We start from the raw sequence: 15325 nt of genomic DNA, 5'->3' as shown, positions 1-15325 counted from the left end.
AGACTGATGTACCTTTCACATTCCTTCCAGAGCAAGGCTTATATATTTACCAATGAGACAGGTGTACCTTTCACATTCCTTCCAGAGCAAGGCTTATATATGTACCAATGAGACTGATGTACCTTTCACATTCCTCCGAGAGCAAGGCTTATATATTTACCAATGAGACAGGTGTACCTTTCACATTCCTTCCAGAGCAAGGCTTATATATTTACCAATGAGACAGGTGTACCTTTCACTTTCCTTCCAGAGCAAGGCTTATATATTTACCGATGAGACTAGTGTACCTTTCACATTCCTTCCAGAGCAAGGCTTATATATTTACCAATGAGTCAGGTGTACCTTTCACATTCCTTCAAGAGCAAGGCTTATATATTTACCAATGAGACGGATGTACCTTTCACATTTCTTCCAGAGCAAGGCTTATATACTTACCAATGATACTGATGTACCTTTCACATTCCTTCCAGAGCATGGCTTATATATTTACCAATTAGACAGGTGTACCTTTCACATTCCTTCCAGAGCAAGGCTTATATATTTACCAATTAGACAGGTGTACCTTTCACATTCCTTCCAGAGCAAGGCTTATATATTTACCAATTAGACAGGTGTACCTTTCACATTCCTTCCAGAGCAAGGCTTATATATTTACCAATGAGACTGGTGTACCTTTCACATTCCTTCCAGAGCAAGGCTTATATATTTACCAATGAGACAGATGTACCTTTCACATTCCTTCCAGAGCAAGGCTTATATATTTACCAATGAGACAGGTGTACCTTTCACATTCCTTCCACAGCAAGGCTTATATATTTACCAATGATACTGGTGTACCTTTCACAATCCTTCCAGAGCAAGGCTTATATATTTACCAATGAGACAGGTGTACCTTTCACATTCCTTCCAGAGCAAGGCTTATATATTTACCAATGTGACTGGTGTACCTTTCACATTCCTTATAGAGCAAGGCTTATATATTTACCAATGATACTGGTGTACCTTTCACATTCCTTCCAGAGCCAGGCTTATATATTTACCAATGAGACAGGTGTACCTTTCACATTCCTTCCAGAGCAAGGCTTATATATTTACCAATTTGACTGGTGTACCTTTCACATTCCTTCCAGAGCAAGCCTTATATATTTACCAATGAGACTGACGTACCTTTCACATTCCTTCCAGAGCAAGGCTTATATATTAACCAATGAGACTGATGTACCTTTCACATTCCTTCCAGAGCAAGGCTTATATATTTACCAATGAGACAGGTGTACCTTTCACATTCCTTCCAGAGCAAGGCTTATATATGTACCAATGAGACTGATGTACCTTTCACATTCCTCTGAGAGCAAGGCTTATATATTTACCAATGAGACAGGTGTACCTTTCACATTCCTTCCAGAGCAAGGCTTATATATTTACCAATGAGACAGGTGTACCTTTCACTTTCCTTCCAGAGCAAGGCTTATATATTTACCGATGAGACTAGTGTACCTTTCACATTCCTTCCAGAGCAAGGCTTATATATTTACCAATGAGTCAGGTGTACCTTTCACATTCCTTCAAGAGCAAGGCTTATATATTTACCAATGAGACTGATGTACCTTTCACATTTCTTCCAGAGCAAGGCTTATATACTTACCAATGATACTGATGTACCTTTCACATTCCTTCCAGAGCATGGCTTATATATTTACCAATTAGACAGGTGTACCTTTCACATTCCTTCCAGAGCAAGGCTTATATATTTACCAATTAGACAGGTGTACCTTTCACATTCCTTCCAGAGCAAGGCTTATATATTTACCAATTAGACAGGTGTACCTTTCACATTCCTTCCAGAGCAAGGCTTATATATTTACCAATGAGACTGGTGTACCTTTCACATTCCTTCCAGAGCAAGGCTTATATATTTACCAATGAGACAGGTGTACCTTTCACATTCCTTCCAGAGCAAGGCTTATATATTTACCAATGAGACAGGTGTACCTTTCACATTCCTTCCACAGCAAGGCTTATATATTTACCAATGATACTGGTGTACCTTTCACAATCCTTCCAGAGCAAGGCTTATATATTTACCAATGAGACAGGTGTACCTTTCACATTCCTTCCAGAGCAAGGCTTATATATTTACCAATGTGACTGGTGTACCTTTCACATTCCTTATAGAGCAAGGCTTATATATTTACCAATGATACTGGTGTACCTTTCACATTCCTTCCAGAGCAAGGCTTATATATTTACCAATTAGACAGGTGTACCTTTCACATTCCTTCCAGAGCAAGGCTTATATATTTACCAATGAGACTGGTGTACCTTTCACATTCCTTCCAGAGCAAGGCTTATTTATTTACCAATTAGACAGGTGTACCTTTCGCATTCCTTCTTCTGTCCCCCAAATGCCACCACTGTCCTTATGGCTCCCAGCACCTCCTCTGCCACAGCCCCAGACTTGGCGTATGCCTTCAGCTCCAGGTTAGAGGTTATACCCACCAGCTTAAATAAGGAAATATGAGCCTCGTCATGAGAAAACTGGGCTGTATGCATGTGCTTAAAGTGTTGTCCCAGATTAGTCTGTGAAGTTGGATGATTTCCGCTTTCATGGAATTGTTAAATTTAATCTGGTTTTTTAAACAAAAAACAAGTGTAGGCGCAAAGCGTCCCTGATAAACCTGTGCTGCCTGCAAAGGCTAATCTCGGACTTGACTTTTTACACATGCATCAAGCCCGGTTTTCTCAGAACAAGGCTCATAAAATAATAGCTTGTCACACTTGACAGGGATTATAGTTATCTGAGGAAGTTGTAGCTATGAAAAATTGGATACCAAGGCATCACCAGTTTTTACCCGACTAGAGGTGCCTTATTTGATTTTTTTATAGACAACCACCGTACAATGTTACCTACCAAATATTAGACCATTGGAACTTACAGTAATCTTTGTGGTAATGGTGTCAATACATGGAATGAACAAGCATCTATAGTAAGTTTTCAGAACAAAGTTATGATACTAAATTTAGGGATTTTTTTATCATGTGTTCGTCATGGTCTACTAAAAATAATAGCAAACACAAAAATGCGAACTAAGTGATTACCTTTGTCATAACAAAAGCTGAACCAGCCAAGAGAGGGCTGATGGCCAAGATGACTAGTGTGAGCTTCCAGCCATATATAAAGCCAACTATGAATCCTATCAAAAAGGCTGACATCCATTGACAGAATGCTCCAACCTTGTCTCCTATTCCATCATGAATCTTTGAGATGTCGCTGAAAATTTGGTAAGGTAGGTGTAATTAAAAACATTACAGTTTGAGGGTAACTGAAATAACAGTTTCCAAAGAAACTGCAAGACAGGAATTCATAATATAAATTTAATGAAATACCCATTAATTCACCTTTTCATTCTTTGACTTTGTGTAATAGCCCTTAGCACTGTTAATAAATATAATTATACAATTATATCTTATTGTTGTGAATATGAAAGCATATTGCACTTTGAATGATCGATTACGTCAAGAAAATAACAAAAGGAATAACTACCAATTAGCTTAAAAAATGATCATTTATATGTATTAATTATTGTTCTGTTACTTTGTGTTTTTGTAAGCTTCTTTACTATTAAAGACCAATAATGAATCCAAGTCCAGTATACCTGGTGAGTCTAGAATTCAATTCCGTGGACTCATTCACGTCAAACCAGCCAATGTTCTGACGCAGGATGTTGGAGTAGAACATGGTCCGGATTCTGTGGGTCTGTCTCTCCGAGGCCAACATCCATAACGTCACTTGTAGGTACCCAAGAACAACCACACCACATCCTATACCTGCAGCGGTACAGATTTGACTTTGAATATAGCTTAAATACATGTACATGAAAATTAATCATTTCTATCAGAATCTTGACTGCATTTTTCGACTGTGAATATAGCTCTTTTAATTGTAAATGTTAATTTACAATTTCCAAGAGAATCTTGGATACTTTTTTATAACTTAAAAATAGCTCACTAACATATAACTGATATTGATTCCCGTGCATCAACACACAAACTGCCATTGTGAATATTTCCATATTGGTTTGGGGTTTACCGGTATACCGTTAATAGATAATGGAATATCCAGCAAACTAATGGTTATTTTGTCATTAATCTGATAAAACATGTGCATGTACTAAACTGCATATGGTAATGGGACTCAACCCAAGCATGAACTAGATGGTTATAAAAAAAATCTTGAAATCAGATTTATTTTTTATGATTTTTATCTCGGGTTTCTTAATATAGTTGCATAACCGGTTAGGTCTCTGCATTTTTTTAGGTTAAAAAGATGTGTTCACATGTCCAAGTTGGATCGTATGAAAATTTCATCAATGTATTAAGTAGATCTTATTTGACATTAAAATGTAAGTATTATATGCAGAGACGTAGATAACGGTTGATGTTATGTGCAGACGTGCATAACAGATCGTATAGAGCAGACTGTCATTGAGTGTATATCCCAGTGTGCATGCGTCATCAGAAATTGAGTATTTTCAGTTTGTATGCAGGTGTATTCTCCGGAACAGATCTATATAGATGCCGACTACAACTATTAATTGTATGAATTTTATTGAATTAACATTTAATAAACAGTATTTGTCTTCTTATGGTATGATGTTTATTTAATAAACTATATTTATATACATCCGTACAATCTTCAGATGTTTCAATATGTTTTTAAATTGCAATTGATAACAAATGAAGCCCTATAATCTGCACCCAGTTGACATTCCCGTATTCTTATACGGTCTCTATCTCTATGCTATATTAAAAGATATTATTAAACTAATGCTTATACGGGCTTTGAAATGTTCATCTCGGTAGATCCCGGATTACGCACCGGGGCTCCACCGGCATCATAGTGAGAGTGGGCCTTAAGACCGTATACGCGCATTTCAATGTACACAGATCAATAGGCAACAATCTCGTATAATCCAGAATTAAATCGTATAAGCACGATGTGATAGTTATCCGGATACAGATTTATAGGTGCTCATTTGTTCCCCAACGCTATACCACGCGTATAAAACTTGCGAAGATCGTATAGAAGCATGTCAATAGAAGTTACACAATGCACTATAAATCTGTATTCAGAATTCAATCTGTTGTGCACGTTTACATCTAACGCTTACATGCAAATAGAAGGTACACAATCTGCACTATAAATCTGTATTCAGAACTCAATCTTTTTTTTCTAACGCTATTATAAACCACAATTCTACGACAAATTATTGACGCAGACGAATAGGGTTTCATCATAATCTGCACTAAAAATCTGCATTACAAATTCTAATAGTGCCGCAAAATATACACACCCCACTGTTCATCACGTGATACACAATCTGCACAAAAAATCTGTTTTCTGAATTCGAACTGTTATGCGCGTCTGCATATAACACTAACCGTAGATAACATCCACCTCTCTGTTATATGATACCACGTTGCGAAAAAACACCCAATCTCAAAGCTTCCGGTATTTCCTTAAATTAAATGATTTCAGAGCAGGGAGTACTTCAATCTCAGTGGGAAAATTAAAATTACTAATTATATTACCGTCTGTTTCAAAATTATAAGTGTTAATGTTATAAAAAGGGAAGTAACCGTTACTTACCCATGAAATACTGTTTGCATAGCAAGGGTTAATGTTATAAAAAGGGGAAGTAACCGTTACTTACCAATGAAATACGAAGCGTATGTTTGCAAAACAATGGTTAATGTTATAAAAAGGGATGTAACCGTTACTTACCAATGAAATAGAAAGCGTATGTTTGCATAACCTCTAACAAGTCGTTATCTATAGACGATTGAATCACGTCAAGCCTAATTGTGTTGTTGACATCATATGCCTTTATTATGTCGATTTTGCCACTGAAAAATATCGATGATAATGTAAATTTAGTTTCCTAAAATTCAACTTAGCAATGCAAAGTTGAACATGACAATGCTCAAACATGATAAAATACTGTTATATCACCAGGCTATACTGAAAAACTATATATAATAAGTAGCTAGTTTAACAGTTTCTGTTACGAAAAAAAAACTAGTTTCAACTATTACAGTTACCTTAATTAACATTTATTTTTCGTTGAGCAGAGTCAAATGCCGTTATCATTTACCTAATAAGGCAACTGTTCAACTTTAATTACAGATCGTACCATCAAATTCTTATATTTAACGTTGTGCCAGTACAAAAAACGAATGTGATATAAATTTCAAAACCCGTGTGTACGAGTTCATAAATTGGACAATCACAGTAAAGGTGAAATTTAACGTCGATCAGAGTGCTTTTTTCAGAAAGGGCTGCAAAAAACTTCAACCAGATTCAAAACGCGTCAAAAGTTATACATTTTAATTCAATATAACAATTAGACTTAAGTAAAGGACACATTTTACTTTGATACAGATGCTATTTTTATAAACCATGAAATAAACTTGAACCATAAAAAACTCGCCTTACACAATATAACATTTTAATTTATGATTATAATTAGTATAAAGTAAAGGTCTTACTCCAACAGATCCGGGTTCTCTATGACTTGCGCCTGTGACAACGAGAGGTTGGCGAGCACCCCAAGTGCGTCTAGTTGTTCGACCACTCCGGAAAACAGGCCCGAGTTGACAAACCCGTCAATCATCTGCCCGAACACAATGACCATTAGAGGGAAGGCGGAACCGTTACCGAGGGCTGCGATAATGCCGACGATCATGAAGAAGACGTCCAGCTTCTTTGCGTACCGGAACTGCGCGGGTAAATGTTTGGAAGGTGCAGCGATTAATTTTATAATAGTAGATACCGGTAGTTATAATAGAAGATACTTAACTTCAGTTTATATTTGAGATTGCTTTTGTAAATATACTTCAATCATGTTCCCGGTATCCTTATGTAAATGTCTCTATATACCCCGTAATTATATTTTATGTTTATACATTTTTTATAATTCCATCTGCATGCAAAATGTTATAAATAGAATCGCCCCTTGAAATAAAGTCTCATCAACAAACGTTCAGAGAAACATGACATCATATTGCTAAAAATCATTCTCTTAAATCTTACCAACTCGAACAATCCGACCATGGGTTCACCCTCCTTTTTCTCCTTTGCCTTCTCCTTTCCGTCGTCGGTAGAAACCATGGACCGGCTTGGTGCAGACTTCTTTTCTGTAATTCCATTCTCCGACGGAGAAATAACGATGCCGATGGGGTTTCCCGACTTTTCTTTGCCGTAATCAACTTGCGTTGCTATCACGTGACCGTTCACGTTTGCAACCGGCGTTGCTGGCACGTGACCGTTCTCGTGAAAGTGCTCCTCGGGACTCATTACGGGTGTCATCTCCACAACAGAGCGTTCCCTGGACGCTAACTCTGTCATCGGTGTCACTGAAAGACACGGGCTCATTGCCTTGTCAAATTGCATAGCATGTTGAAACGAGCACCCATATTGCATATACATGTATCTGTTTTATAATTGTTATGTCAACAATATAATTTATTAATTGATTACATGTTCAAGCTCTTCAATGAAATACGGATATCATTTCGAAAGCAATGTCGATGTTAGCGCAAAATTGCATTCTTATTTGCAAGCATAAATGGCAATGGTAATATAAAAACACATGACGTTAACGCCTATGGAATAGCATTTGTTTCTCATTACTTTATACTGATCAAAATTGTTGCAAGCTTTAAATGTATCCCTTTTTAATCTCGCCTGCTTTATTTCATCAGACTACCATCCAGGCTGATGTATGCGTTTAACAATTAATTTCGTAGTTTCTGAACAGAGTTGGTTCTTGTGTTGAATTTTCTCATGCATTGCATACTGGTTTCCGTTAAATATCATTATGATTTTTTGCAGTCACATATAATGAAAACTGTTCATATAGATCTGCCGCTTTTCGTCATATTGCATGCACTGCTGCGATTAAAGCTCATAGAATTTGTTTCCGTGGGAACCAAATATTTCATACCAAAGTGAGCCTTAAAAGGAAATGGGAAAAATCTATCCCTATTATGCCAAACAAAAGCAGTTTCCAACTTGCATCTTTCTATAGGGTAAAGAGATCTGCAACAAAAGTCCGTTATTTTTTATACATCATGTTTGTCCCACTAAAAAGGTTGTTCAGTGACAGAAATCTTTCACATCGTTATATTACACACCTCTTTTAATGTGTTAATGTTTATTTTGCGAGTAGGATCGCCTGTAGCAAACATTATCACAAACTTATTCTGAAAAATATTGTTACAGTTTAAGACGTCGGATATGTGGATTGTGGAAACATGACTCTTTTTAGGCATTATTATAAAACTTAATATCTTCCCAACCAAAAAGAAACGAATACCTCGTTCTATATCCTATGTATAAGCACATTCTAGTTTTCTTTTATCTTTTAAAAATTAAGCAATTCGTTTGTAACAATTTAATGTGTGTGTATTCGTTAAAGTGATATTATGGGCATCTAACAGTATATATGTGTCTATCGCAACCGTTGTTTATTTTTTGGTGTTTTCACTTTATATACACTTATATTTGTTAATGCAGCATCAACATACTAAAACAATATCCCGGAAAGAGAAAAATAATCCATTCGAATATCAACCGTACTTTCGTTTTGACAACTGACGACAGAAATGATTCGATGTACGATGCGAGTCTAAATGTAGTTTCCATCCAGATTCGTTCATACGACACAAAGACACAATTTTGTTTTACGGATCATTTCGGCTTAGAGGACTGGGTGAGTCATGTAAAATATCGTAAATAATATATATTTTTTATAAACAACTGGTAGCAAGATGAGTTGCAGATAATTGGTCAGTTACCACATTTTAACTAATTCGTTTGACCTGATAATTCTTTTCAGCTCAATTCAACAGTGAACAATGCCCATAATATCACTTTAAATTGCGGTATGTTTCAGTAGTACGTTTACATCCACAAGTACACTCTTTCAAGGCGCAGCTAAGAATAAAACCAATTATCGTACAAATATATAAACCATTCAACAATCGTTACAGACCGTTTATCAAGCCAATTACAATCCGTAAACATAGTCATGTGTATTTTAAACGCATTACCCAATGATCCGAAAAGTACTTGTATTAACCACTTATGCAATAATTTAAAATAGTTACAGAAGTAAGATCACATGCGAACTTGTCAACACCTTTTCCACACCGGATATATACGTGTGCACGCCAGATTCAATCTTTGCCGTGTGGCGCAGCACTCAACTCAACTAGTTCAGCTTAAACATATTTAAATAGTATTTCGAGTTGGATTTACTTATTACGTGTACACCGCACGTGTTATTTTCAGAAATACAATATCTAGGTTTTGCACAAGTTGTATCATGTTTTGATCAATATCGTAACTATGATAAACGTAAAAAAAAAATATTGTAATTTTAAATAATTTTGTATTTATGAGCACGTGCTGTTATAGAATCGTTTTGTTTTTTTTGTCGATATCCATAAAAGCTCATAACAATACTTTTTTCTTAAGATTGGACATTTCCTTAGAATGCGTCTAGTTTATTGCTAGTACCTATACACTTCGTTTCGTATTTTACAATGCTCAGATAGAACAACATAATTTCTCCATTAAAGGGACATTTTCGCGTTTTGGTAAATTGACCAAATTGAAAAACAAATATTTCAAATTTGCACATTTTCGTTGTAGATATGATATTTGCGAGGAAATCGCAATACTGAACATTTACCATGGTCTAAAATATGCATTATTTGAATCAAAACATTACAAACGCGAAACGATCGGATAATTTTGAGAGTTATGTTGATATCGTTATATTTTGTGACATAACGATGATTGCTTTTATAATGTATAAAATACAACATTCATTGCATGAGCATGGGTGGTCGAGTGGTTTACATGCTAGAATTTTATTGCGAGGGTCATTACATTGGTCGTCCCAGTATGTTATTACTTTGTGCTTTCTTTAATTTTATCATTATTTTTACTCGAGCCATGTAGTTCCAATTTTTATTATAGATTTAAGACTGACTAAGATAATATAGCATAGAATGCCCTATATATAATTGATAAATAAAAACATGTAAAGGAATACAACATTAGTATAGACCGTGTCTCTAAGTGGAATTCAAGATAAACTTGCTCGATTATACACATTTAAGTATATTTATTGGTGTAAGTAATTACTAAAACCGTTAAAATTATTCACGCGCAACGAAACATTTTGAACATAGGTCTACGATTATTAACGTTGTATAATTTACCTGGGTTAATTTTCAATACGATGCGTCCTATATCAGCTTCCTTACAAGTTATCAGTAAATGTTTCCACAAACACAAAATTCCCACCCGAACTTGGGTTGGTAAAATAGAGCAGATATTATTGTCTTTCTGTTATGAAATAGCTATTTGGTACATACACAATTTACATCCGTTTAAATCATTTTACGGTAACAATTTTATCAGTGGCATCGATACAGTGACCACATCGTTCTTGTGTGCAGACCCTTTTATGTTCAAGTTCATATTGGTTTTCAATCACAATATAGCAGATTAGAACATGATAAATGTCATAAAATAGCTCGCATGACCTTTGCAAGAACTTATTGGTTTGCGATCACAATATAGCACACAAGAGGTCATGATTTGTAACATTAAACATTATGTCATAAAATAGCTCGCGTGACCTTTTGCAAAAAAACACGGCTTCTAATCTCTGGAGTTTTATGTATAGCAAAAGTGCATGATTAGACACATGCATGTCTTAAAAACTAATTGACCTTCTAATCTCTTGTCACCTTTTTGTTCTTTATTGAATATTCCCATAGCCTCTTCTTAATTTTAACGGCATTTAAGGATTATTACACTGTTGAACCAGATATTGGAAGTAATAAACGAGGCATTGAAATGCAAGTACATGTATTATTTAGCACATTCAATGATAACAACGTTTGCGTAACATAATATTTGCAGCATATTATTTTTGGTCTTGGTTTAAATATAATTTAATATCTGACCTCTTGCGTGATTTAAATTCAAAGTGAAACGGCGCCGTTAACGTGGACAAATGGGCTTGCCAAATACCGAGATTTGTGGACTCGCTTACTGTAAAGTCGTCGTGTATAAATTCAACAAACAACACTATTTCATATACAATTGTACATATAATCTTCTTTACAGCATTACGTTCCAAACTTATTTATTTTCATGTTCGAACATACTTTTGAGGGGAAAAAAACTAAATAAAAAATATCGGACATTTTTGTAGTCCAGAAAATAAATGACATTTGAGACTCTTATTGGTCCTTTTCTGTGTGTATTTCGAAGTTTAAGAAGTCCTTCCGCCCGGAGGCTGCATGATGTGTGGACCAGGGGTTTGTCCCAGCACCACTATCTGCTTAACTTACTAGACTCACTCAAGTTGGGACGTATTTTGAATTATAGCCGCAATTCACAGCTGTCGGTTGCAGCTGAAAGATTTTCAGTTCTGGTGTGTTGGAGGAAGCCTAAGTAAACCCCATATGTCCGGTATGGATACCGAAAATCAAACTCATATGCTTCCCGCACCAGGTATTGAACCAGGATTGCCTAGGTGAGAAGCAAGTGTACCAACTTTTGCGTCACTCGGACAGCCTTTTGTCTCGTCCGCGTCTGAAGCTTCAATTTAAAAGCGACCGGGTAAGGTCTAAGCACATCAACCTAATTAACCTCCTATGCATTCACGAAATTAAGTACGAAATGTTTATAGTGAATGGCTTAATAAAAATAATATTTGGTCTTTAAGTTTCAGTTTGGTTTTGGACTATAAGAGGTAAGAAAAAGAAACCCCTCACGTCAGGTATGGACACCAAGTGAAAGTAACGCCGGTTTGAACAAAAGCATATTTTTACGACAGTGTTTTGTTCGATACCCTTAAACCCAATTAACTTAAACTATACATGCGAGTAAGTTACAAAACGCAAACATCGTTATCGTTTTCTCAGCACAGAACGGATGCAGTTGCAATGATTTCGGTCGTATAACAATATTACCCAAATAAACAATGCCGTATTACGAAATCCGGATAGTGCCATCTATAGTCTCGCCCTTCTTTCATCAAGGGCGACACACGACACACGAACATTTAAATTAATTTATTGGTGTAAGTAATTACTAAAACCGTTAAAACCATTCACACGCAACAAACATTTTGAACATAAACGATTATAAACGTTGTATAATTTACCTGGGTTAACCCATGTATGCCTAGCGTCTAGAAAAAGGGCCTTTGCAAGCAGCGCAGACCCAGATGAGACGCCGCATGATGCGGCGTCTCATCAGGGTCTGCGCAGTTTGCTTAAAGGAATTTCTGTAAGAAATATTCTAAATATAGAAATTAATATACTAGACATCCCTTATTTTGGAAATAAATTGAACCAATTTAGACGGGTGGGAGAGTCCACTAGGCATAAATGGGTTAATGTTCAATACGATTCGTCCTAATGAGCTTCCTTACAAGCTTTCATCCGTACATGTTTCCACAAACACAAAATCGCATCCGAGCTTGGGTTGGTAAAATAGAACAGATCGCTTAAATGTATTTCTGTTATGCAATAGCTATTCGGTACATACACAATTGACTTCCGTTTATAAATCATTTTACGGTAACAATTCCATCAGTGGGATCGATACTGTGATCACATCATAATGTAGCACATAAAAGTTCATGATTCGGCACATTGAACGTGCGATATGTCATAAAATAGCTCGCATGACCTTTGCGAAAAACACGGCTTCTTATCTCTAGCATTTCTGTACCGAAACAAGAGTTCATGATTCGGCACACGAATATGTTATAAAATGCTACTTGTACTTCTATTCTCTTGCCACTTGTTTGTTCAGTTAGGGATTTTTTTTCGATTGCTTCTACTCGCGGATCGAATGACGCGATAAAATGGTGTTTACCTTGTACTTTTTCGATAACAATAGGTATTGTAACGGATTGAAAAAGAAAGTTAAATGTGCATACAGGTTCTGTTTATCTACCGTTTAATGATTTGTTTATTAAGTTTAAGCTCTTAAAAGTGGTCGACATCAAAAATCTCTATGTGGACACACTTGTGTCCGACCAAACACGATTTTGGAAATGGGTCAATTTCTGAGGGCTGGTATCGAAATACTGCTGGATCAATGGTACTGATGTTAATTTTTCCTGATTTATTTTGTTAGCTTTCGAAAACAACCGGTGTTTAGTTGATTCGTTAAAAATTGTTCGAGTTACATGGTTTACAGTAACGATGGTGTACCAATAAAGTTGCACTCATTGTTTCTAATTAAGCATATTTATGATACAACAAATAAATAATAATAATACTATGGGCTTCCCTCCTGTGGAACAAATAATAAAGGGGTCATCGCTCATAGAATGTACAGACAATCCATGTTCGTTGAAACTGCCGAGATCATATTTAACCCATTTATGCCTAGTGGATTCTCCAATCCTTCTAAATTGGATCATTTTATTTCCAAAATTAGGGATGTCTAGTTCATTTATTTCTATATTTAGAATATTTCTTACATAAATTCATTTATTAAGCAAACAGCGCAGACCCTGATGAGACGCCGCATCATGCGGCGTCTCATCTGGGTGTTCGCTGTTTGCCAAGGCCTTTTATCTAGACGCTAGGCATGCATGGGTTAACAAAAGCATACATAATACAAAAAATCGATCATCAGTAAATTGAATGTTTGGTTAATATATGATACTCTTGTAGTTGTGCACTTTCGCAATACGTACGACTTCCATTATCATGAAATTGAATGTTTGGTTAATATATGGTACTCCTGTAGTTGTGCACTTTCGCAATACGTACGACTTCCATTATCATTAAATTGAATGTTTGGTTAATATATGGTACTCCTGTAGTTGTGCACTTTCGCAATACGTACGACTTCCATTATCATTAAATTGAATGTTTGGTTAATATATGGTACTCCTGTAGTTGTGCACTTTCGCAATACGTACGACTTCCATTATCATTAAATTGAATGTTTGGTTAATATATGGTACTCCTGTAGTTGTGCACTTTCGCAATACGTACGACTTCCATTATCATTAAATTGAATGTTTGGTTAATATATGGTACTCCTGTAGTTGTGCACTTTCGCAATACGTACGACTTCCATTATCATTAAATTGAATGTTTGGTTAATATATGGTACTCCTGTAGTTGTGCACTTTCGCAATACGTACGACTTCCATTATCATTAAATTGAATGTTTGGTTAATATATGGTACTCCTGTAGTTGTGCACTTTCGCAATACGTACGACTTCCATTATCATGAAATTGAATGTTTGGTTAATATATGGTACTCCTGTAGTTGTGCACTTTCGCAATACGTACGACTTCCATTATCATTAAATTGAATGTTTGGTTAATATATGGTACTCCTGTAGTTGTGCACTTTCGCAATATGTACGACTTCCATTATCATTAAATTGAATGTTTGGTTAATATATGGTACTCCTGTAGTTGTGCACTTTCGCAATACGTACGACTTCCATTATCATTAAATTGAATGTTTGGTTAATATATGGTACTCCTGTAGTTGTGCACTTTCGCAATACGTACGACTTCCATTATCATAATTCAGCAAAACAACGTAAATAAACGTCATGCCTATTTTAGTAAGAAAGAATAAATGTGCGTACCCGTATTTTATTAAATTCAAGTTGCAGAAAAACACAATACGGTACGGAATCCTGATAGTGCCATCTATAATCTCGCCCTTCTTTCATCAAGGGCGACACACGACACACAAAATGATACACGATATTTTGCGCGACACATGAAGTGACACACGATATTGTGTACAATACACGAGGCGACGCGCGAGAATGTACCACGAAATATCGCCCTAGTGTTGGTAGCCCAAAAGGCGATATATCGTGGTAAATATCGCGTGTCGCTTCGTGTATCGCGCAAAATATCGTGTGTCGCTTCGTGTATCGCGCAAAATATCGTGTGTCGCTTTGAGTATCGCGCAAAATATCGTGTCTCGCGTTCAAAGGGCGACACACGAAACACGAAGCAGAGAAACAGAGCTGGTATCGAAATACTGCTGGCTCAATGGTACTGATGTTAATTTTTCTTGATAAATTATTTTATTAGCTTTCGAAAACAACCGGTGTGTTACTGATTCGTTATTATTTTTTTCGAGTTACATGGTTTACAGTAAAGATGGTGTAGTTTTATGGCAAATGAAGTTGCACTCCTTGTTTCTATTATAGTATATTTATAATATGCCGTGTGACA

General features: G+C 36.0%; 1 protein-coding gene across 1 annotated transcript in view; it reads right to left on the bottom strand.

Moving 5' to 3' along the window:
- LOC127855204 (ATP-dependent translocase ABCB1-like) overlaps positions 1-15325 on the bottom strand; it is a 72407-nt gene that overhangs the window by 33196 nt on the left and 23886 nt on the right. Inside the window, exons 2-7 of the mRNA XM_052390621.1 lie at positions 7094-7416; positions 6550-6779; positions 5786-5907; positions 3657-3828; positions 3100-3271; positions 2378-2502 (exon numbers count right to left, since the gene is read on the bottom strand). Of these exons, the coding sequence (XP_052246581.1) occupies positions 2378-2502; positions 3100-3271; positions 3657-3828; positions 5786-5907; positions 6550-6779; positions 7094-7416 (1144 nt within the window). The remainder of the gene's footprint in view (positions 1-2377; positions 2503-3099; positions 3272-3656; positions 3829-5785; positions 5908-6549; positions 6780-7093; positions 7417-15325) is intronic.

The sequence above is a fragment of the Dreissena polymorpha genome, chromosome 13 (assembly GCF_020536995.1).
Source record: "Dreissena polymorpha isolate Duluth1 chromosome 13, UMN_Dpol_1.0, whole genome shotgun sequence".
Taxonomy (NCBI): Eukaryota; Metazoa; Mollusca; class Bivalvia; order Myida; family Dreissenidae; genus Dreissena; species Dreissena polymorpha.
Note: the sequence above shows the minus strand (reverse complement) of the source record. Positions and strands in the feature narration are given on the sequence as shown.